General features: G+C 52.8%; 1 protein-coding gene across 1 annotated transcript in view; it reads left to right on the top strand.

Moving 5' to 3' along the window:
* Window positions 1-23,983, top strand: part of OAS3 (2'-5'-oligoadenylate synthetase 3) — a 44,550-nt gene that overhangs the window by 14,359 nt on the left and 6,208 nt on the right. The window contains exons 12-22 of the mRNA XM_030335843.1: window positions 108-393; window positions 1,435-1,610; window positions 1,930-2,168; window positions 2,929-3,076; window positions 10,112-10,309; window positions 12,024-12,294; window positions 15,079-15,257; window positions 16,217-16,452; window positions 17,169-17,310; window positions 18,825-18,998; window positions 21,525-21,807. Coding sequence (XP_030191703.1) covers window positions 108-393; window positions 1,435-1,610; window positions 1,930-2,168; window positions 2,929-3,076; window positions 10,112-10,309; window positions 12,024-12,294; window positions 15,079-15,257; window positions 16,217-16,452; window positions 17,169-17,310; window positions 18,825-18,998; window positions 21,525-21,807 — 2,332 coding nt within the window. The remainder of the gene's footprint in view (window positions 1-107; window positions 394-1,434; window positions 1,611-1,929; window positions 2,169-2,928; window positions 3,077-10,111; window positions 10,310-12,023; window positions 12,295-15,078; window positions 15,258-16,216; window positions 16,453-17,168; window positions 17,311-18,824; window positions 18,999-21,524; window positions 21,808-23,983) is intronic.

Below are 23,983 nucleotides of genomic sequence, written 5' to 3'. Positions count from 1 at the left end.
TTAGGTGACTTGCCCAAGGTCACACAGCAAGTTCCTGACCCACAGGCTCCAGCAGGAGGACGTCACGCAGTCCTGCAAGGGTCAAGCCGCCTCCGTGTCCTCCCCAGGGTGGCTCTTTAGCCAAAGGCACAGCTCTGCGAGGCCGCTCAGATGCTGATATAGTGGTGTTCCTCAGCTGCTTCAGCCAGTTCACCGAACAAGGGAACAAGCGGGCTGAGATCATCTCAGAGATCCGAGCCCAGCTGGAGGCATGTCAGCAGGAGATGCAGTTCGAGGTGAAGTTCGAGATCCCCAAGTGGGAGAATCCCCGCGTTTTGAGCTTCTCTCTGATGTCCCAGACGATGCTGGATCAGAGCGTGGACTTTGACGTGCTGCCAGCCTTTAACGCCTTAGGTGAGGTACCCAAGCATACTCCTGAGAAGGGGAAAAGCAGAGGCAGGGCTGCCAGGGACAGCAGTCGAGGTTGTGCACTGCACAACCAGACCACACATGTTCACAGGGCAGGCATTGTACACATGTGTGTTTCTCACCACTTTCCTGCAAGGTGTCTGGAGAAAAGGACACGTTTTTCCAATTCATACAACAGTTCTATGTGATCTAACAGTGGTGGGCTGGGCCCTAGTCTCAGCATGACAGATGACCTTGAGCAAGGGAATTCCCTGCCTTGAGCCGCAGTGTCTTCCCCTGACACTGTATTCGAGTGTCTCCGTGCACTCCCAGCTTCGAGGATTTGTGTGCTACCTTCTCCACCTTCCACAGACCCGGAGGATCCGTTCGTTCAACACATGCACCGAGTACGTGTCCAGCATTCTCCGTGGCACCAAGGGTACATCCCTGCACAAAACAAACACAAATCCTTTCCATCTATTCAGTTCTGAGCTTGCACTGGAAAGTTCGCAGAGCGAGGACGTCCCGTGTATTGGAATGTACTTGGCTCCTGAGGTTTGGGAAACGAGTAACAAGGGAGGGACTCATCCAGAAATGTGTCTGAATCTACACAGTTCCTCAGTTCGGAAAGCAGGAACGCTTGAATGTCAAGGAGTGCCTTTAAGGGCGGTGAAGCCGGAGAGTGATACGGTCCTGTTCCTTACAGGAGGCTCTAAGACCGAGGCTCTGCCTTTGTTAGAGAGGGCTGAACGAGTGTCCAGGAGCCGCTAAAGATGCGTCAGCTCCCAGCTGAGACTTCTTGCTGACGGCCAACCGGAGGGGTTGAAAGGGGGCAGGAAGGGCCGCGAGATTCTCACCGGGGATTTAAGGCTGGGTCACGCCACGTCTGTGTTCCGTCTAAGATCCCCTGTGCCCCCTCCCCGCCGCCGTGGGTCCAGACCCCCGGCGAGGGAGGTGCCCAAGTAGGAGATCCTGGAAGGCCTGTCTCAGTTGGCCCCAGGGGGGTTCTGGGAAACGAGCCGACGGTGGCCTCCTCCCTGTCTCCAGGCCAGCTGAGCTCCGGCAGGAGGCCCACGTCTCAAGTCTACGTCGACCTCATCCACAGCTACAACAACGCGGGCGAGTACTCCACCTGTTTCACGGAGCTGCAGAGGGACTTCATCGTCTCTCGCCCCACCAAGCTGAAGAGTCTGATCCGATTGGTCAAGCACTGGTACCGGCAGGTTCGGCCCGAGGACGGGGCCATCCCCCCACCCCCCCTGCCCGGGCCCCGGAGCGCTGTCCTGGGAGGAGGCGGGGCGCGACCCTGGGTTGGCCGAGCGGCCGGAGACAGATTTCATAGCTGTGGGACCTTGGTTTGCTTATCGGTGAACTGGGGCTGGCGTCGCCACATCGCGGCATTTGAGGGCACAGTGCGTGGCCGGGCATCTGACGCATGGAAGCGCCCGGTAAAGGTTTGGGGTGGTCTTGCCAGCTCTGGAAGGGTCCCTCCTGTGCCTCTTCGTTGCCAGTGTGAACCCACACTTTCCCTTTATTCCCCAGTGCAACAAGATGCCCAAGGGGAAAGGCTCCCTGCCCCCCCAGCACGGGCTAGAGCTCCTGACGGTGCATGCCTGGGAGCAGGGCGGCCGGGACCCCCAGTTCAACATGGCGCAAGGCTTCCGCACCGTCCTGGAGCTGGTCAGCCGGTACCGTGAGCTCTGTGTCTACTGGACCGTCAACTACGACAACCAGGACAAGACTGTCAGGGACTTCCTGAGCCAGCAGCTTCAGAAGCCCAGGTTCTGGCCCACCCTCAGTGTTGCAGTGTCTCAGATCTGGGGTCCCTCGCCCTTCCCACTTCCGCAGGGCACAGAGCAGGGACAGCAAACTCCTCTTCCTGGAACGGAGCTCCTTTCTAACAGGGACAGCCTTAGCACCTGAGGGACAGGCCCTCCGTTTCCTGGTCCCCTGGTTTCCAGGTGAAATGTAAGACTCCAAGTTTGAATCTCAGAAAAAGAATGAGTGACTTTTTAGTATGTGTATGCCCCCACGCAGTCCTTGGGACATACTGACGGTTTTCCAGAGCTCAAATTTCACTGGGCATCCTCTGTTTATAGTTGTTAAATGTGCCAACCCTACCTGGGAACCCACCAGGTAACAGGAGCAGGTCTGCTTCTTTGGGATTTTGCCTCCCTCTGAAATGGTGCAAAGATAACAGAGACGCTTGCACAAATTCACGATGTATCTCCAGTCAGTGGGTGATGGCAACTTAGAACAATGTGTTGAAAAAGACTCTGACGTGGTGACATCTACCACAGATGTAGGAAGGGAGAGTGGTAGAACGAGTCCCGAGATTAATTAACAATGCCCGCTACATGCTGAAGGGGTAAGAGTGGCCCAAACGAACATGGTGGTTGATTAGTAATGTCTGCCCGGGACACAGAAGGGAGAAGTGGCCCGTGCAGAGTGCCGGGTGATGGAGGAGAATAGTCCAACCAGTCCCACAGAAGGGCACCCAGGTGTTGCCAGGGATCGGACTGACCCTGATGGGAATTGCAGGCCCATCATCCTGGATCCAGCTGACCCGACGGGCAACCTGGGCCACAATGCCCGCTGGGACCTGCTGGCCGAGGAAGCTGTGGCCTGCATGTCTGCCCTGTGCTGCATGGGCAGGGACGGCACCCCCATCCAGCCATGGCCAGCGAAGGTAAGAGAGCTGTATGGCGCAGCAGGGCGCACCCTTCCCTGGGGACAGTGTGCTCGGGGGAGGGGCCTGACTCCTGCCAAAGGGGCCCCCGTGCCTCCACGTCCCGGCTGTCCCTTGGTCTCTGCTTCTCCAGGAAGGTTAGGACAAACCAACTTCTTCTGTCACCTTCCGCCAGGCTGCCGTGTGAAGGCCGGAATTTGTACCAGATGGAGGGATGGACACCAGCCATTGGCGTGGAGAGACTTCGGGTCACCTACCAGATGTGCATGTGTGTGTGTGTGTGTGTGTGTGTGTGCTTGTGAGAGAGAGACCTCGATTCAGTGAATCTACTCCTCCTCTGTCCAGCCTCCCGACTCCTATCCCTGCCTTCCCACTCTCTGCCCTCCTCCTGCTCTGCGTACCCAGCCCAGCTGAGTTTTATCAAATACCCCCTTGCGTCAGATGGGCACTGGCCACCACAAGGCTCCCCTGCTCCCCTGCCTCCTGTGGCCGCGCACCAGACTCGGTGGGCTGGCAGCAGCCTGTCGCCGCCATGACTCCACTCTCAGACAGCCACTGTCGCGTACCACACTGCGTCCCGCCCCTGCCGAAAATGTCCTCCTCCTTCCTGCCTTCTCTGCCCGTCCGCACCGGTTCACATCTTCCGCTGAAGCCCATCCCTGTCTGCCCAGTGGCCTCTCCTCCTTCCCCAGCCCAGAGACTTTCGCAGAGATGGCAGTCTTCGTGCCATTTGTCAGCCACAGGCCATTGGCACTGGCCGCCTGGAGTCCTGGGTTCTGGAGGATTCTAAAGAATGGATGCATATCTGGGAAGAGTGATGTAATCAACTAGTGATGTCTGCCATGGATGCGGTAGGGGAACGTGGTGGCACGAGTGCTGTGATTGATTAGCGATGTCTGGCCCCAAGGCAGGAATATGGGCTCACAGGCTAACGGTGTTATTGAGCAGCTCTCTGAGCTCGGCCACCGGCAGGAAGAGCCTGCCCGGATGGGCCGGTCTTGTCTGCCACAGACGGAAGGCGTGGGGACGTGTGTACCATGCAGTCCCTCTCATGGGACCCCTGACTGAATGCCTTTTTGCTGGAGCCTTGTTTTCTACCTCCTTCGCACATCTTGAGACCACGCCCTGTTTGCCTTCTTGAATTTTTTTCTGGGCTCCTGTCTTCTCTCCTGATGTGCTGGAACATCGCCGGTGGGATTCTCCATCCCCAGAGCCAGCCAGTGCCCAAACAACAGTGCTCAGCCTGCTTCCCTCCGCCCTCCAGGGCAAATCCACCGTGTGATTTGCAGGCGGGGCTCCTGCCCTCCAGGCCGACAGCTGTGTCCCTCTTAGTCAAGGCTCAGCACAGAAAACAGGAAGTAGTCCAGGAATCGTTAGCAGGAAGGGATCCCATCCAAAGTCCCTGGACAGTCGGGAGGAGCGGAAGGCAAGGACCGTGGTGGGACTGGTGGTCTCAAGGTTAGACCCCCGTGGCTGAATCAGAGGTCAGGAAGCTGCCCCTGCCTGTCACCAGGCCACTGCCTCACACCCACCTAGCCGGGGCTGGACCCGGGATATGGGCTCCAGCAGCCACGGGTGTCGCTCGGGACTTGCCAGCCACCAGCTCTGCAGGAAGATGCCTTCTGTCTCCCTCCTGGAGCACAGTCGAAATTACGGCCAGAAGTCTGGCGACAGGGCCATCGGAAGCGAATGGTTCACCTCCCACTCCTTGCAGCGCAGGGAAGGAGGGATGCCCAGTGCTGACAGCCCGCGTCCGGGACGGCATCCCCAGCAGATGCGCTGTGAACTGCGAATGTCTGTTGGGCGGGTGAGGGGGTGGGCGGTCCCAGAGGGAGGAGACAGAGGGGAAGGAGCCACCAGGCATCCCGTCCCTGCCCCCCCCCCCCCCCGAGTGTCTCAGGTGGCCTGGCTCTCCGTGGCCCACTGCTGGGTACTGCGGGTCGGGCGCTGAGTCCGTTCGGGCTGCTGTAACGAAGCACCACAGACCGGGTGGCTCATCAACAACGGCAACGTATTTCCGGCAGCTCTGGAGGCTGCAAGTCAGCACGGTCGGGTTCTGGGAAGAGCCCCTTCCAGGCTGCAAACCTCTTGTGTCCTGACATGGCAGAGAGCCGGCCAGCTCTCCGGACTCTTCTCACAAGGGCACTGATCCCATTCGTGAGGGCTCCCCCTCGAGACCTCACCACCTCCCACAGACCCCCACCTTCTCATACCATCCCATCGGGATTGGGGTTTCAACATAGGAACCGGGGGGGGGGGGGGGGGGACATACACCATGGCGGGGATGCAGCCCGGGGGTGGGGAAGAGCCTTCCCCTGTCCGTGCCATTCTTAGAAAGTGCCAGAGAGCAGGCCCTCTGCTCCGCCTGGGGCCACAGCGGCCGAGGCTCGGGGGCAGAGCCCCCGGATTCCGGGGCCGCGTGGGTGCCTCCCATCCCCGTGCCACTCGCTTTGGCAGCTGGACTGCTACTGAGGGCACGTGGTGTTGATAAAGCCTTCTTAAACTCACTTCACTGACTGTGAAGCCGGGGCTGGGGTTCGCAGGACCCCGAGGTACACCTTTTGCGTTGGTGCGGTTCCAGGGGCTCAGAGCTGACACCGGTGGGCAGCAGAGACCCGTCCCACCACGTGTCCAGCAGCAGGTGGGGACCTGGCCTGGGCGTTGCAAGCTGGTGGTTCTTGGCCCAGGTGGGGCCAGCAGCAGGGTCTCAATTCGATAACTCCCATCGTCATGACGCGGACTCTATGCACCCCACACCCCCCAAAATGGCTCCTGAATTATGATAATTGTGAGATGGTGAGAAATGGGGTAGCTCCAGTAGGTTGGAGGTGAGAAGGACCTGTCACCTGGTTCGGGCTGACCTGAGGGGGGGGGGGGAGCGCAGATTTATTCTATTCTGGCTCCTGAGTCCTTGACAATGGCCACTCTGGTATTGGCCTCATAGCCCCGCTGTCCCGTTTGAGGGCTTCCTGATCTAGCCACACCCTTAATAGGTGGCGATTTTAAGTTGATTTCTTACATGTAATGACCCTAAGGATGTAAGGGTTAAATTGTGGTGTAGGGCTAACCTATAGCTTGAGAAAGAACAGCTTTGTTTTGACCTGAAGGTTAAGAGAGAGCAGCCTTGCTTTACTCTTGTAAATTAGGCCTCACCAATTAAGGAAACAAAAGTTCAAAGAAAAGAGCATCGGAGGTAGGGTCAAGGAGATCAACTGGACTTAACGGCAGAAAGTCTAGAATAATCACCCCATCCGGGAACTGTTTCCACCTCATCTGGGAACTATTTCTTTGTTCTGTTCCCAGGTGATGATAAAACGATGTGGTCGGCTATAAAAACTCTGTACCCCGGCTGTTCGAGGCCGCACTCTGATCAAAAGTGTTGGTCCCGATCGGTCGGCCTTGCCTCTCATTGCAATAAACCTTGTGGGGACTGTCACTGGTGCCCGTCGCATTCTGTTTCAGGAGTCGTGTGGATGCAACAAGGATAACCACAAAAATGTCCACGTGCACTTTTCTCTGGAAGAGACAAATTGATACTAAAGTTCTATGGACACACATGTGTGCAAGAAAAGCTTGGAAAATGCAGAAAAAAAGAGCTCGGAGGAGGGATGAGCCCCAACCAACATTAGAACTTACGAGGATGGGACGCCTGGCTGGCTCAGTCAGTTAAGCATCTGACTTCAGCTCAGGTCATGACCTCACAGGTTCCTGAGTTCCAGCCCTGCATGGGGCACTCGGGGCTGTCTGTCACAATGAGCCCACTTCTGATCCTCTGTCCCCCTCTCTCTCTGCCCCTCCCCCACTGGCATGCTCTCAGAAATAAACATGAAAAAAAACCAAATAAACTTACTAGGAAACCACAGCCTAAGGGGATGAAAATAACAAAAAGGTAAATGTGATCAGTCAGCAATTAAAAGCTAAACCGAGAGCCAGAGGGCCTCCTGGGTAACACCCAAAGGGGTTCCATCTCCTGGAGGCAGAGGAAAATGAGGACCCAGTCAAGAAATGGGCCCCATCCAATGTAGGAGTCCAAAGAAGGTGGGGGAGGGGGGGCGGGCTATATTTTCAATTTGACTTAACTTTTTTAAGTTGAAAATATGAGATATAATTCACATGCCATGAATTATAACTTTTAAAGTGTATAATTCAGGGCGTCTGGGTGGCTCAGTTGGTTAAGTGTCCAACTTCAGCTCAGGTCAGGATCTCACGGTTCATGGGTTCGAGCCCCGCATCGGGCTCTGTGCTGACAGCTCGGAGCCTGGAGCCTGCTTTGGATTCTGTGTCTCCCTCTCTCTCTGCCCCTCCCCCGCTCATGCTCTGTCTTTCAAAATAAATAAACGTTAAAAAAAATTTTTAAATCTGAATATAAGAATCTATTCATTATATGTGCTATAAGAAATGATAGCATTATATCAATGTGAAAATTCTAAATCACGTTATTGCTCTGTGTTTATGTAACAAGACATCCGTGTTCTTAGAGGATACATATTGGAGTATTTAAGAGGAAAGGGGTCTGGGTGATTAGGTCATGTCAACGTAGGATCGTCAGTTCCAACAAATGCTCCAGTCTTGGAGGCAGGGGTCGGGGAGGGGAATGTTGCTAGTGGAGGAGGCAGTGAATGGGAGGGCAGAGGGTATCTGGGAAATCTCTGGGCTTTTTGCTTAATTCTGCTTTAAAATATAAAGTCTATTTAAAAAAAAAAAAGGAGTAAAGGGGACTAATGTCTTCAACATGACCTCAAATGGCAATACCGTACTAATTATACGATGGGATGTCCATGCAGAGAATAAAGAACCAATGTGGTAAAATACTCTGGGGGAAGGGTATGGGGATTCCTTTGTACTCATCTTGCACACTTTCTCCGAGTTATTGCAAATGCAAAGTGTTCCGAGTTATTGCAAAATGCAATGTTTTTAAAACAATCATAAAGCAGGGACTTTGGAATCAGGTCATTCGGAGGTAGAACCTATCCAGACAAACTACGAGCTGTGTGAACCTTCCCACTGAGCCCTGGTGTTCTCATCTAGAGAAGGAGCCTTCTGAACCCTGGGCAGCCTACTTCTAGATGTGGTAGGAACAGTCATAAGGACGAGGAAAGACCCTTATTGGGCAGGTGTAGTAGTTAAGATTCTCCAGAGAAACAGAACCCATGGGATAGATAGATCCAAGTAGGGAATTGGCTCATGCTATTTGTGGAGGCTAGCAGGTCCAAAGTCTGTAGGGTAAGCTGAGAGGCTGGAGACCCAGAAAAAAAAAAAAAAAAAAAAAAAAGCTGATATTGGAGCTTGAGTCTGAAGGCCATCTGCTGGTGGTATTCTTTCTTCCTAAGGAAAGGTCGGCCTTTTTTCCTATTAAGACCTTCAACTGATTGGATGAGGCCCACCCATGCTAGGAAGAGTATTCTGCTTTATTGAAAGTCTACTAATTGAGGGGCGCCTGGGTGGCGCAGTCGGTTAAGCGTCCGACTTCAGCCAGGTCACGATCTCGCGGTCCGTGGGTTCGAGCCCCGCGTCGGGCTCTGGGCTGATGGCTCAGAGCCTGGAGCCTGTTTCGGATTCTGTGTCTCCCTCTCTCTCTGCCCCTCCCCCGTTCATGCTCTGTCTCTCTCTGTCCCAAAAATAAATAAATGTTGAAAAAAAAAAATTAAAAAAAAAAAAAAAAAAAAAAAAGAAAGTCTACTAATTGAAATGTTAATCTCATCTAAAAAAAAAAAAAAGCCTTCACAGAAAGATCTAGAATAACATTTGACCGAATATCTGTGTACCATGGCCCAGCCAGGTTGACTTACGAAGCTAATCATCACAGCAGAGAAGGGCCCCGTTCTTTCCCCATCTCAGGGACTTTTTTTTTTTTTTTTTTGCCTTCTGTATTATTTATTATTGCTAGACAGAGGCAGCCAGTGGGAGCCCTCTGGGGTTTTCATTTTGCACAGCTCTGGATGGAGTTGCGCGTCTGTCTTCCCCCTGGCCTGTGCACTCCTGGGCCGGTGTCCCATCCTTGTTCGGCCGGGGAGGTACCTGCTGAGGACCTACAGGTATCCACATGCATATGCCTGCTGAACACTCTGGCACGTGTATGTGCCCAGTGGTAGAACTAAAACCTGACTCTGGCTCAGCCCTTGCCTTGCTGTGTGTCCCTGAGCAAATAAATCCCCTCTCTGGGTCTCTTTCTCCTTGCTGCCCTCGTTGACTCTGACTTCCCAGGCCATAGAGACAAAGGTGTTAAAAAGGAAAACCCAAGCCCCAGATGGAGTCACTTGCCCCCCCCCACCCCGTGACAGCAAACCAAGACTGAATTAAACTTTTAACCTATGCCAGGAATGTGACCTTTGAAAAATCCCTCTGAAATTTCCCGATCAGCACTAGTGACATCATCTGCAGGATAAACACCCTGCCAGCCCGGTCTCTTTGCCCGAAGCAGATGTCCTGGCCTGAGACAGTCCTTTCTTTTCCTGCTCAAGCTTCTTGCCCCGCCCTCGTTCCTAGAAAAACCTTCCATTGTGCACAACCCCGGGAGCTCTTTCTACTTGCTAGGTGGGATACTGCCCAATGTGTGAATCACTTCATAAAGCCAATTCGATCTTCAAATTTACAAGCATTGAATTTTGTTTTTTAACAAGGGGAAAAGGAAAAGAGCCTCCAAGGATGACCTCTATCGCCTGTAAAGTAGTATTATTTCCTTAACAGCTTCTCAAACAGCATTTGCCAAGTGGCCACCCATTCTAACATGAACCCTACCGGAGAGGTACCGTTGTCATCGCCATTTCACAGATGGGGAAACTGAGGCACAAATAGGGCAGACGACGTAGCACGTATCAGTCTGCCTGTTTGACCACAGGGTTGCCTCCCGAGGAGCCAGCCGGCCGATGTCCACGCTGTGGGGGTGGGCAGAAATCTGGATTGAGGAAGTCAGCTGGAAACTCACCCTGTGAGTTTCGGTTTCTAGACTCTCTTCCTGTGATTTGCCGTTTCCTGGCTCTGGGCAAGGGAGTGGCGCATTCTCCTCTCTGCTGATCTGAGATCTACGGTTAGCAGCTGGCAGGAGCGGCAGGAGCGATGGGCATCTGGGGGTCGCATCTGTACTCCGTGCAGCCGGAGAAGCTGGAGGAGTTGATTCAGAACTCCCTGAGGCCCTATGGAGAATGTCAGAAACAGATCGATGACACGGTGAACGCCATCTGTGCCTTCCTGGAGGAAACCAGGCAGCTCCCCCAAGTGATATGTGTGGCTAAAGTGAGTGGAAGGCTGGGGTCAGGGCTTCTGGGAGCCAGGAGGTGCCGTGGCCACCGGAAGGAAGAGAGACATGGGGCTGAGCACCTTCTGGGTGACAGGCCGTGGGTGAGGCAGGCTTCACCTTGTCCTCTGCGCCCTCGAGTGGGATGATGGATATGGTGTGGAGCCTAGGGGCACAGCTTTACGGTCCAGCTCTGCCTTTACTCCCGTGCGCCCCGCAGCAGGTTGCTTAACCTCTCTGTTTCAGTCTCTGAATCTGTAAAATGGGAGAGGAATAATACGCACCTCAAACTGTAATGAGGCTTAAGTATATAATGTTTTTAGTACAGGGTCTGGTACATAGTTGGTGGCCAATAAATGAGCTGTGATTACCCACTGTTATTGTTTCTATCCTCCCCATGTTACAGAGGAGTAAACTGAGGCCGGTTGAGTTCGGTAAAACTACCCGAAGGTGGCTCTGTGGTTTCTCAAGGGCAACAGGGGGCGTCTCTCAGCGGGTAGAAATGTTTGGTGCTATGGGCGTAAATCCCAGGGCTGAGGCTGGAGATTCCGGGCCTCTGGGGAGGAAAAGGTGCTGGGAAGGTGCTGGGACCCTAGGGTGGGAGGGAGTTAGAGATCCCCCAGCAACCCCCTCACGCTCACTAGCCCTGGAGCCCCGCTTCTCTTCAGTCACAGGGATTTCTGGCCTCTGCCTTATGCATGCCCAACAGCCCCAGCAGGAAAGATACCTGGACTTTCGCCCTGGCCCAGATGAGGAAACTGAGGCACGAGGAAGTTATTTACTAGCTGGAGGCAAAGCTGGACTTTAAGCCCAGATAGTGTTGGGAGCATGAACCTTTTTTTTTTTAAATCTCAGTCTTTTTTTCAACTTTCTTTTAATGTTTAGTTTTGAGAGAGAGACTCGGAGACAGAGACAGAGCATGAGAGGGGGAGGGGCAGAGAGAGAGAGAGAGAGAGAGAGAGAGAGAGAGACAGACAGAATTTGAAGCAGGCTCCGGGCTCTGAGCGGTCAGCACAGAGTCCGACGCGGGGCTGGAACCCACAAGCCATGAGCCCAACGCGGGGCTCGAAATCACGCGAGATCACGCGAGATCATGACCTGAGCCGAAGTCCGCCGCTTAACCGACTGAGCCACCCAGGCGCCCCGGGAGCATGCACCCTGAACCGCTATGCCATCCTGCCTCTCGGTGTTGTTAACTGTTTTTCTAATTAACATAAAATGTAAGAAAACCAAAGTGCACAGAGCTGAGTGCCCAGTCCGGTGGATTGCCACAAACAACATAACCTGTGTAACCTACACCTACCCCCCGACCCTCCTCTGTATCGGGTTGCCTGATATAAATGAAATCACGCATGGTGGGGCTTTAGCGTGTGGCTTCTTTGACCCATCCTGCTTACAAAATTGATGTTGTATGTAGGCATGTGTTTATCATTTCGTTGCTGAACAGTATTCCAAGGTGCGAATACATCACATTTGTTCGTTCTATCGTCAATGGCCGTTTGAATGGCCTCCAGGCAGAGGCTCGTGTGAAAAGTGCTGCCGTGAGCATCCTATTCAGGTCTTCGGGTGGTCAGATGGTGGCCAGCCACTCGATTTTAGGACTACGGTGACATTCGTGGCTTTTGCTTGATTGGAGAAGTGTTATCGCCTACGGGGGCGCCCTGTGACGCCAAAGGGCCCAGATTCTCACGTCTGCTTCTCCATCGTTGACAGGGTGGCTCCTATGGCAGGAAAACGGTGTTGAGGGGCAACTCCGATGGTACGATTGTCATCTTTGTGAGTGACCTTGAGCGGTTTCAGGATCAGAAAAAAAGCCAAGATGAAATCCTCAGCAAGATCTGGCAGGGGCTGAAAACCCATCAGCTCACAATGAAGCTGGAGGCCAGAATGGAGATCCGGAAGCTCCATGGTAGGCTCATCTTCCAGCTGTCCACCAAATGGCAGAGCATCACTTTTGAGGTGCTCCCTGCTTACAACGCTCTGGGTGAGTGCTCCTGGGTGTGGAGGGCACTGGTCGGGAGGGGTGTGTTGAGAAAGCAAAGCCAAAGAAAGGGGTGGCAGACAGCCATGTGGGTCCTCTAGGCTGGGGATGAGATAGATACCACTGGTATGCTCCAAAGTGGGGGACCACATACCTTCAAGAGAGGAGGTCCCTCCTGCCCTAGGCTTCCTCTCTTCTCTAGAACGTCCCCCCCCCCGCCCCCATCTCCTAATTGAGTTTGGAGAGAATGTCCTAGACTCTAGAATCTAGAGCAGAGTTTCTCAAACTGTGACAAGCACACAAATCAGCAGGGAACCTTGTGAAAAATGGTTCAGGAGATTGGGGCAGGACCCAGGATTAAAAGTTCAGCTGGGGCAGCATTTGGAGTCTGCTTTCTGACCAGGTCAACATCAAGGCAAAGGCAACTGGTTGGATGAATGGATGGTTGGTTGGTTGGTTGGTTAGATGGATGGATGGATGGGTGAATAGAGGTACAGGCATATGGATGGATGGATGGATGGATGGATGAACAGATGGACGGATGGATGGACGGATGATAGATTGGATGGATGGATGGATGGATGGATGGATGGATGGATGAATGGGTGAATAGATGTACAGGCATATGGACAGATGGACAGACAGATGGATGGATGATAGATGGGATGGATGGATGGATGGATGGATGAATGGATGGATAGATGTACAGGCAGATGGACGGATGGATGGACAGATGGACAAATGGATGGATGATAGATTGGATGGATGAATGGAAGGAAGGACAGGAAAGAAGGAAGGAAAGAAAAAGCTCAGCATGGTTTCCACTTAGTCTCAAGCACAGGTACATATAATCACAAACTTAAATGCCACAGCTGAAATTAAACCCTCTTTAAGCAAATAGGAAAACTGAAGGAAAGGAATGCCCCAGGGACACACAGTCAGTTACCGACAGAACTAGAATAAACTCCCAGATCTTCTAAACCCCAAGCCAGGATGCTTTTAGGATGGACACACGCACACACACACACACACACACACACGCTTCGGTGACTCATATTCACAGAAAGGCAACCAAGTTAGAGAAAAATATTTGGAAGGTAGGCAGCTCTCAGTTCCTATCCAGGTCCCACCCCTTACCCATTTTTGCCAACTATAAGGTCAGACTAGAAATGGCTAGTTTACGGGGCCTTTATAGGATGGCAAGAGTTGAGAGGACGTGCCTACCTCAAACAAGGGCTGCAGTCGTGAAGAGACCCAGTGTAACTCAGAATTCTTAGGAAATCCTCTGCTCTCCTCTTGTTCAGAGCATGGTGGCTGGGGACTGGGCCAGAGCGCCCTCTGCTGGGTTCACCCCAACCTGCAAGGATGGTGTGAAAACGAGAAATACGCTCTTCCTTGTATGTGGTATCCAGAGGCTGCCACCAGATGGCGCTAGACTTACATCTTGCAAACCGAGATCCTTTTGGGAAAGGAAACCATGATTGCTTTCTGAGAAAAGTAACTTAGGGGTGAATTCTTAAATTCCTTTCTTTGCTAAATAGTTGCCCAACTAACGTGGCCTGTTCTCCACACCGGCTCCAGGCCAACTTCCACTGCTGTCCGGCTCCACTGCTGTCTCCCCAGGGTTTCGAACCCAAAGGCAAACTCTTCCTCTTATGTGACTTCCTAGTGTTTGCGTTTCCTCACCTGTTAAGTTAGTGGTTAATCACGCCAACCACGTGGACTTTTGTGGCCCTGGCCTATTTCCCGCTACCTGAAAGGGCTTAAACTGTGTCTGGCATAGAGTAGGCGCTCAGCGAGTGTTAGCTACATTATCGCCATCATCGAGGAGCGTAGAATGCTCTCTCCCTTGACCCCCTCGGGTGCCAAGAGCCCCGAACCATGTGTGGCTAAAAGTAGGAAGTCAGTAACTATCTGTCAGAGCGAATGAAAGGAACAAGCTGGCTACCGGCTCCCCTTGTTTACGTGTTTGTAAAAAGTGCTTGTAAACAGTAGGGCTCGATGTAGCAAGAGTCGAGACCCTGAGGAAATCCTGGGACCTACTGACACGCCCCTCCCACTGCATTTCCTTCCTCACCCCACACCAGTGGTTCTCAAACTTCAGCGGGTGTCAGAATCACCTGAAACTTAGTTAAAAAACAAAACCAAAACCAAAAAACAGAGTCCCCAGCTGTCTCTACTGCAGACCTCCCGCAGAGCTAATTGGGGATTGAGAGACCCATATTCATGGACTCAGGAGGCTCCTGGGCCCTATTCCGGTTTGAGAGCCACTCTCTGGCATCATGGGATCTGCTTCTGAGGGGAGTGTGCCTGCCTGTTGGCCTCTGACCCCAGCCTCCAGTAGCCTGCCTTCACCTCGCCTGCCTCCTCAGAGTCCCCGTACGCTTGACTCTCTGAAACAGAACATTCCCTGGCGGGGCTCAACAGCGGAATATATTGTCTGCGATACAGGAACCCTCTTTTCTTCCAGGTGAATGCCAGCCGCTCCAAGAGCATTTGTTAAAGAAGCCGTCGTTCCCCGCTAGTTTGGAATTCTCCCTTCCTCATTTATAACCGCGCTTTCGATCCCTCTGTTTCTGCTGACCTTGTCTTGGGCCAGCGGTTTTCACGACCGTGAATGCTAGACCACGTTTTGTTACCTAGCGAGGCAAGCCGCCCCTCACCTTTTGGGGGGAATACACCAGTCCCCTTACAGATGAGGCGACGGACGTGTGCTGTCGAGGCGCGACAGACCCCCGCTGTTGGCTCCCCGGACACCGGAAGGTCTGTGCTTCTCTGTCGCTCCAGGCTTAAGTGAGAAGCCCAGCCCCCAGATCTACCGAGAGCTCAAAAGAGCCCTGGATATGACAAAAGCCCTCCCCGGCGAATTCTCCGTCTGCTTCACAGAACTCCAGCAGAAGTTTTTTCACAACCGTCCCAGAAAACTGACAGATTTGATCCTCTTGGTAAAGTACTGGTACCAACAGGTAACTTTCCAATTACGTCATCTACTGCCGGCATCCGTTTCCTTTCAAGCGAGAGCACTCACGTCCAGCGAAGTAGGACCCCCAGGTATACGGCCCACTGCGTCCCAGCAGCCTCTTGAAGCCCTCTCCCAGTGAATGCCCCCCCACCCCCACGGCCACCGTCCTGACGTCCGTCCCCACAAATCCGTTCGGCTCTTTTTTGAGCTTGATATCAATGGAATGGCACCACAGGCGCTCTGTGTCTGCCACTTTGGGGTCGACGTGATGCCCGAGAGGTTCGTCTCCGCGGTTGCCTATACTCGTGCTCGCTCGCTGTCTCGTGGGATTCTGTTCTCTTGGCCCACCGCGCTTGTATCCGCCCTGCTAGCGGGCGTTTGGGCCGCGTCCACATCGGGGCTATTGCGAATCAGGTTGCCACGGATGGTCCCTCGCACGTCTTCTCGTGAGTTTCAGCACTCATTTCTGTTGAATAAATACACAGGGTATGAGCTATATGGATACGTATGTGTAGATAGATACGCGTACACACGACGTATTTGTAGATGTACGTGTGTATATAATAAACACATACGTAGGCTATATTATATATTATTACATAGTATATAAAACACATAGCATTACGTAAGTATATCATATGCAATACGTAACGTTAGATAATATTAAATACATATGTAATAATGTATACATTTCACTTTAGTAAGTATGGCCAACGGTGAGTTTTCCCAAATGGCTGTACCTAATGACACCCCATCGGCAACGTATGACAGCTTCAGGCGTCCCTTATCCTTGCCAGGACGTGACACTGTCACTCCACCACATTTTAGGCATGGTGTCATGTTCGTCACCGGGAGGGGGGGGGATGGCGACTTCCCATAGACGTCCGACTCCTTGATTTCGGGCCCCCGGCATGGGGGGCCTGGATCCCCAGATGAGCCACTGTCCCCTCTCTTCTCTCACAGTGCCAGGCAAAGCTGAAAGAGTCACCCCCGCTGCCCAAGTATGCTCTGGAGTTGCTGACAGTCTACGCCTGGGAACAGGGGTGCGGAGCAGAAAACTTTGACATCGTGGAAGGCCTCAGAACCGTCCTGGGGCTAATCAAACAGCAGGAGCAGCTGTGTGTCTACTGGATGGTCAACTACAACTTTGAGAATGAGACGGTCCGGAACATTCTGCTGAGCCAGCTCCGGTCATCAAGGTACCAAACGTGCCTCCACCCTCTCTCTCTACCCGTTGCTCTGCACGTCAGGCTGTGCCCTTTAGAGTGAGGGCTCAGCCCCATTCTTCCCAGCCAAAGATGCACCAGAAGAATGCCAGCAGCGGTGGGTAGGGAGGCAAAGCGGGGTCTGTCCGAAAGGGGGAGCCTGACCAATGTTTTTTCGCATTCCAAACCATCGTCCTATTTTGTCTTGTCCCCAAAACAAACACTCAAGAGGGGGTTCCCGTATAGAAGGAAGGGACTAACCACTTTATTATGTTATTTTTTAAAGTTTATTTATTTATTGAGAGACGGTGTGTGTGTGGGCATGAGCAGGGGAGGGGCAGAGAGAGGGAGAGAGAGAATCCCAAGCAGGCTCCCTCGCTGCCGGCACAGAGCCCTACACGGGGCTCGATCTCACGAACCGTGAGATCGATCGTGACCTGAGCTGAAGTTGAGAGTCGGACGCTTAACGGACTGAGCCGCCCAGGCGCCCCCGTTTTACTATGTTATTCGTAGAACATCTCTGCCAAGCAGAGAAGGCAGGAGCTGAGGGTCGAAACTCTCAGACGAAGCACCTCAGGAAATGAGAGGAAGCTTGAATACTTGAGTCCAGGTTCCCGGACGCCCCGTCCAGGCCTCGTTCCCCAACACGGGTTTCTTCTTCCGCGTGCAGCCCAACTGATTTTTTTTTTTTCATCTAACGGAATTCCTAGGCCGGTCATCTTGGACCCAGCCGACCCGACCAACAACGTGGGCAAAGATAAGGCGTGCTGGCAAATGCTGCAGCAGGAAGCTCACATCTGGTTGTCATGTCTCAGCCCGAACGAGCCACCTGGGCCGTCGTGGAATGTTCTGGTGAGGGGGGCTTCGCAAAGGCAGCTCGCGTCATGCTGCAGGGAGGGCGGCCCGACACCCAGACTGGAGTCGGACCCCGAGAGCACCACATGTGGATGTCCTCGTGCTGCTGTGACAAAGGGGCTTACAGCGGCAGAAATTCATTCTCTCACAGATCTGGAGGCTAGAAGTCCAAGGTCAAGGTGGGGGCAGGGCTCTGCTCCCTCCGAAGGCTCCAGAGGAGGGTCCTTCCTTGCCTCTTCCAGCTCCTGGTGGCTGCTGGTGCTCCTGGGCCTGTGGCCCTATGCCTCCCGTCCCCGCCTTCATTTTCACACGGCCTCCTCTGCTGTGTCTTCACAGCCTGTCTCTGCGTCTCCCTCCCTGTCTTCTTCTTTTTTCTTTGATGCTTATTCACTTTTGAGAGAGAGAGAGACAGAGCGCGAGCCAGGGAGGGGCAGAGAGAGACACAGACACAGAATCCAAAGCAGGCTCCGGGCTCCGAGCGGTCAGCACAGAGCCCGACGCGGGGCTCGAACTCATGAACCCGAGCCAAAGTCAGATGCTTAACCAACTGAGCCCCCCTGGGCCCCCCTGCAGGTTAGAGATCTCAATCGATGGCTGCAGGTGAGAGAGCAGGTGGTTAGGTCGTTTAGGACGTAACGGAGCGGAGCCCCAGGCAGATATACGGCAGCCGCCCCTGCAGAAACTGGAGAGCTGGTCAAGCGGCCGACTGTGGGGCAGACACAATGGCTTCCCCTCCCATCCCCCAAAGGGAAGCACATCTACCAACACGGGATGCCCCTGCGCTCTCAGAGCTCGTCGGAGAAGGACAGTCCAACGAGAACGTTGTCAGTCTAGGCCGCGGAATCCACTCGGTTTTCTGGGGGTCACGGGGTGCCCGTGAGGCCGGATAGAGGCCAACCAAATTCCACATTTCACAGACGCGGGACTGATTGACATCCGAAGTCCAGTGGGCGTGAATCTACCACTCCGTTTGGCACAGGAAGTTGAGAGCCAACTGAGCAAGGAAGTGGGATATAAGTGAGATTCCCAAATTCCAGGGCCCCTGGACAGGAAGGACCCCGTGGATGGGGAGCTCCCTGCCGGAATCCAGAAGGGATGTCGTACAGCCACTCCTTGTCCTGACGTTCACCGGACTCTGGTCTTTGCTCTCTGACCTCGATTTTCCCGGCTTCCTAAAACAGCTTTTAAAAAACTATCCCCCCCTCCCGGCTTTTATTCTGAAAACTTTCAAACATATAGAAAGTTGCAGAAATGGTTCAGGGAACCCCTGTCTACGTAGACGCCCAAATGTGTAACTTGTTACCCCTTTAGCTACGTCCCAGTGGTCCCCATCATCGGTGTCGTATTTGTTGTTTCCACTGAGCCCTCTGAGTTTGCTGCCAGAGAAGGACGTGCTCTTAGCTCACCGCACGCAGCTCCCGGGGGGCTGGGGGCTGGCTGCCACCCCAAACTCTCCAGAACGTTCTTGGGGTGTGTGGATGCAAGCGCTGAGCGTTCTTCCCCCTTCCCAGCCAGCGCCACTGTATGCGACACCGGGCCACCTTCTGGATAAGTTCATCAAGGACTTTCTCCAGCCCGACAGAAATTTCCTGGACCAGATTGCGACAGCTGTTGACATCATCTGTAGATTCCTTCAAAAAAATTGCTTTCCACATTCAGCTACAAGAGTTCAGAAAACTGTCAAGGTGAGTACTGGCCTCTTTCCCACGGGGTCTGACCGGCAGGGAGCGAAGTGGTTCCCGGAGCCCGGCAGGCCCGCCCTGCCAGCGGCTGGAGGGCAAGGGACGCGGGAGGCGAGCCGGGGAGGTGAGCACCTGGGACCCTGGCTGTCAGTAGGGGGCGCCCGTGCGCTGCGTACGTCATTAACAGCACGCCGTTGGGCTTCCCGGGCCGCCCCTGCTCTTGGGTACCTGCCCCTCTCCGGCCCCTGCCTCCCCATCACCTTCAACGTGGGTCTCCTCTTCTGTCACGTTCTCACCTTCCCAGCACAGGGGCTACAATTCAACCCCGGCAGGTCCCAAGCTCCGTGTGCACTGAACCAAAGAGTGACCTCTTTCTTGCCTTGACCACCGGAGTCTGATTCATCCTGTCAGCTGAGCTAGAGATTCAGCAGACTGGGTCGTTCTTGTCCATGGCTCGAAGGCCACGGGCTAACACGCTTCCCTCCGTCTGTGCGTCAGCGACCAGATAAGCAACCGAGCCACCCAGGCGCCCCCTCCGTCCCACCCGAAGGGAGCGGGGAAGCGCCCATATGCTGCCAGACAGACCTGGGTGCTTGCTGCCCCGAGACAGGTCCAATATCCCATAAGCCAAACGTGGAGTCAGATGTCTCACAGAGGCTCATCGGGGTGAAAACAGGCCGAGTTCATGGGCAACGTTAGAATTGTCAAGGCCTGTTCTTCCCTTCCTTCCCGAGATCCCCATTAACATAATGGTAGAAAATAAGAAAAGGTACGATGGCACACTGAAGAAGAAGAAAATAGGAGGGCGCCTGGGTGGCTCGGTCGGTTAAGCGTCTGACTTCAGCTCAGGTCATGATCTCGCGGTCCGTGAGTTCGAGCCCCGCGTCGGGCTCTGGGCTGACGGCTCGGAGCCTGGGGCCTGCTTCAGATTCTGTGTCTACCCCTCTCTCTGCCCCTCCTCTGCATGCACTCTGTCTCTCAAAAATAAACTTTAAAAAAGAAGAAGAGAGAACCACGGGCACACAGGAAGGTGATTTCTTTCTTCCTGAAGTTGGTTGCAAGCTGGAAATTGTTGTCTGCTGGGTGACAGGGAAGGAAGGTGTCACCTGGAGAAGGTGAGGAGGGGGCTGTGACCCGGGAGAGGCCGGCCAAGGCCAACACCTGCAGACCAGTTGTGTGAATGAAGCAGGCTCGAGCATCTGATACAGGAAACCGAACACCCTCCCCTCACCCCTAACCCGCTGCCGAGCATTTACTAATCGTGGGTAAAAAAACGTTTTCCTTGCAAATGTCAGGTGAACTTTCTGGGGCAACCAGGGCAGCAAGTGTGGAGGTTGGTGCCCTGAGCAGACCCCACCACACGTGCACTGGGATGGTTCTCCGTGAGGCAGCTGGCTTCTCTCCAACTCGCCCTCAAAGACGCCGATAAGCTAAAGAGCTGTGCCTACAGGCTGAGCCCCTCCAAATAGACAGGCTGAGCCAGCATACTGCCTAGGCTGCCTCGTGCAGGGGTGGCCAAACCAAGGCCAGGGAGCTAAAAAATGAACTGACAGTTTTACAGAGTTGTTAGAGTAGAAAGGGAAGGAGGAAGAGGGAAGGAGGGGGCGGGAGGAGGAGGGAGAAGGAGGGAGGAGGAGGAAGGGATGAGAGAGGGAGGGGGGGAAGGAGGAGGAAGAAAAGAGGAGGGAGGAGAAGGAGCGAGGAGGAGGAGGGGAGAGGAGGAGGAGGAAGTGAGAGGACAGAGGGGGAAGGAGGAGGAGAAAAAGGAAGGAAGGAGGAGGAAGAAGGAGGGAGAAGAGGAGGAGGAGGGGAGAGGAAGCGAGAGGAGGAAGGGACCCGAGGAGGGAGGGGGCAAGGAGGAAGAAAAAGAGAGGGAGGAGAAGGAGGAGGAAGGAAGGTGGGAGGAAGAAGAGGACGGAGGGGAGGAGGAGGAGGGAGGAGGAGGAAGGGAGAGGAGGGAGGGGGAAGGAGGAGGAAGAAAAAGAGGAGGAAGGAGATGAGGGAGGAGGAAGAGGAGGAGGAGGGAGGAGGAAGTGGAGAAGCCTGTGTGGCAGGGACATACATACCCCACACTTAACTATCTGACCCCGTACAGAAAGTTTGCAGACCCTTGTACCTAAATCATGAATATTCATCCTGGGATCCCCAGATCCCCAGAGGAAACACGAACGAGAGAACAAACGAGAACTTTTAGCATACTGATTGCATCCAGTTTGATTTCTCTCAGGTCACAGGAATCCAGACAAAGCTAAATACCCTTTAGGAGGCATCTCTAGAAAGTTGACTCGAGCAGCAGGTAATTTGCAACTAGCCCATCCACTGTTTGTGTGCAAATAAGTATATCGAAGGGCATGAGAAAACCTTTGGAGCCAAACTATCCCAGGAAAAGGTGAACATCTTGCTTTGACCTCAGCCCTGACTGGACCCTAACCTGGAACTACCCCCTCGGCAACCTCACTGGCACCGGCCCACGGGGGCAAGGGGCTCAGGGTCTAGAAAATGCTCTAACAGCTTGCCTTTCTTCACTAGGGAGGGTCGACCGGCAAAGGCACGGCTCTGAAGACGGGCTCCGATGCCGACCTCGTGGTGTTCCCAGACTCGCTTAAAAGCTACACCTCCCAAAAAAGTGAGAGGTGCAGTATCATCAAGGAAATCCGTAAACAGCTAGAAGCCTGTCAGCAGGAGAAAAAGCTCGAAGTGAAGTTTGAGATTTCAAAATGGAAGGCTCCCAGGGTGCTGAGCTTCTCTCTAAAATCCAGAGTGCTCAACGAAAGGGTTGACTTTGATGTGCTGCCTGCATTTAATGCGCTAGGTGAGACCCCCCAGACCTCAGCTTCTGGAGGAGGAAAGATGGGGTCTGGGGTGATGGGGCCAGGCGGGTGGAGGGCAAGCCAGGTGACTTAGTGATGATGACTCACGGGTCTAGTGCCCCCAGCAGGCAGCAGGAGTCATAGCAACAACACCTTACCCCTGTGGACATCTTTTTTTTTTTTTTCTTTTCTTTTTAAAAAAATTGTTTAATGTTTATTTTGAGAGAGAAAGAGAGAGAGCGCAGGCTCCAGGCTCTGAGCTGTCAGCACAGAGCCTGACGCGGGGCCCGAACCCACAAACTGTGAGATTGTGACCTGAGCCGAAGTTGGACGCTTAACTGACTGAGCCACTCAAGCACCCCCCTCCCCACCATGGACATTTTCATTCTCCTTGGTCACTTAAGTATCCCGAGGATGTCCAGCACCCACATCTTATATGGGTCCTGCGGTATGACTCATAATACCTATCAAAGAATGGGGTACAGAGGCGTTCTGTACACATTTATAGATAAAACGCTTCAGGTATTAGTGAAGGAAATTAACAAACAGACTGTGGGAAGAATTCTGAAGCAAAGACAAGAAATCTGAGTGCCGTCAATCTTAGGGAAAATTGGAAATCCAATTCATGAATGACAGATACATCATTTTGTATTAACAGAAACCAAGGTGAGGCGCCTGGGTTGAACGTCCAACTTCGGCTCAGGTCACGATCTCACAGTTCGCGAGTTTGAGCTCCACATCGGGCTCGCTGTTGTCAGCACAGAGCCTGCTTTGAATCCTCTGTCCCCCTCTCTCTGCCCCTCTCCAGCTTGCGTATGCTCTCTCTCTCAAAAATAAATAAATCTCAAAAAAAATGTTTTAAGGAAAAAAAAGAAAGCAGGCTATTTCAGACATTCTTCAAATCTGAATCAAGAAGACTCTGGTACCTTCCCTCCGAATGGTTCTTAGTGTCTCTAGAGAGGAAATAACAATATAGATTAGGGTTTGGCTAAATTTTTTTTTTTTTTTTGAGTAAAAGCAAGGTGGCAAGTATTTTCAGCTTTGAGGACCATACAGTATCTGTCACAATTACTCAACTCTGCCACTGTACCCTGAGAGCAGCCAGGGACAATACGTTAACAAAGTGCATGGCAGCGTTCCAATAAAACTTTATTTGCAAAAACAAGAAGTGGGCCAGATTTGGCCTACAGGCCATAGTTAGCAAACTGCCCATCGGCTCAGTCTAGAAGATCTTTCTGGGGTGATGAGAATGTTATATACCTACTGAGAGCTTGAAATGTGGCCAGTAGGACTGAGGAACTAAATTTTTAGTTTTGTTTCCCCTTAATTAATTTGGATGCTTATAACCACAGTGGACAGTGCAATTCTAGATAATACTTTAGTAATAGCACCTGCATTCATATAGACTGTATAATTTTTAAAAATATCTCATTACTCTGGAGATGCTCCCAGTATCTTCGACATCAGTCATTCAAATATACTAACAGAGTTCCAAGTCATTTCCCAGGATTCATTGTATTTGTGAAAAATGTTTGAAAATGGTTCCTTTTGAAAATTTAAATTCAAGTTAGTTAACATACAGTATAGTCTTGGCTTCAGGAATAGAACCCACTGATTCATCTCTTACAAAGGACTCCCGGTGCTCATCCCAAAAAGTGTCCTCCTTAATGCCCGTCACCCATTTGACCCACTCCCCCACTCTACCCCCTCCAGCAACCCTCAGTTTGTTCTCTGTATTTAAGAGTCTCTTATGGTTTGCTTCCCTCTCTGTCCTTATCTTATTTTTCCTTCCCTTCCCCTATGTTCTTCTGTTAAGTTGCTCACATTCCACATAGGAGTGAAATCATAGGATATCTGTCTTTCTTTGACTTATTTCACTCAGCATAATACCTTCCGGTTCCATCCATGTTGTGGCAAATGGCAAGATTTCATTCTTGTTCATGGCCGAGTAGAACATATATATCCTATCTTCTTTATCCGTTCATCAGTCGATGGGTATTTGGGGTCTTTCCATAATTTGGCTATTGTCGATAGGACTTCGATAAACATGGGGGTGCACGCGTCCCTTCGAAACAGCACACCTGTATCCCTTGGATAAATTCCTACTCGTGCACTTGCTGGGTCGTAGGGGAGTTCTATTTTTAACTTTTTGAGGAACCTCCCCACTGTTTTCCAGAG

The sequence above is a fragment of the Lynx canadensis genome, chromosome D3, assembly GCF_007474595.2.
Source record: "Lynx canadensis isolate LIC74 chromosome D3, mLynCan4.pri.v2, whole genome shotgun sequence".
Taxonomy (NCBI): Eukaryota; Metazoa; Chordata; class Mammalia; order Carnivora; family Felidae; genus Lynx; species Lynx canadensis.
The sequence above is the reverse complement of the archived record's forward strand: the minus strand, read 5'-3'. Positions and strand labels throughout refer to the sequence as shown.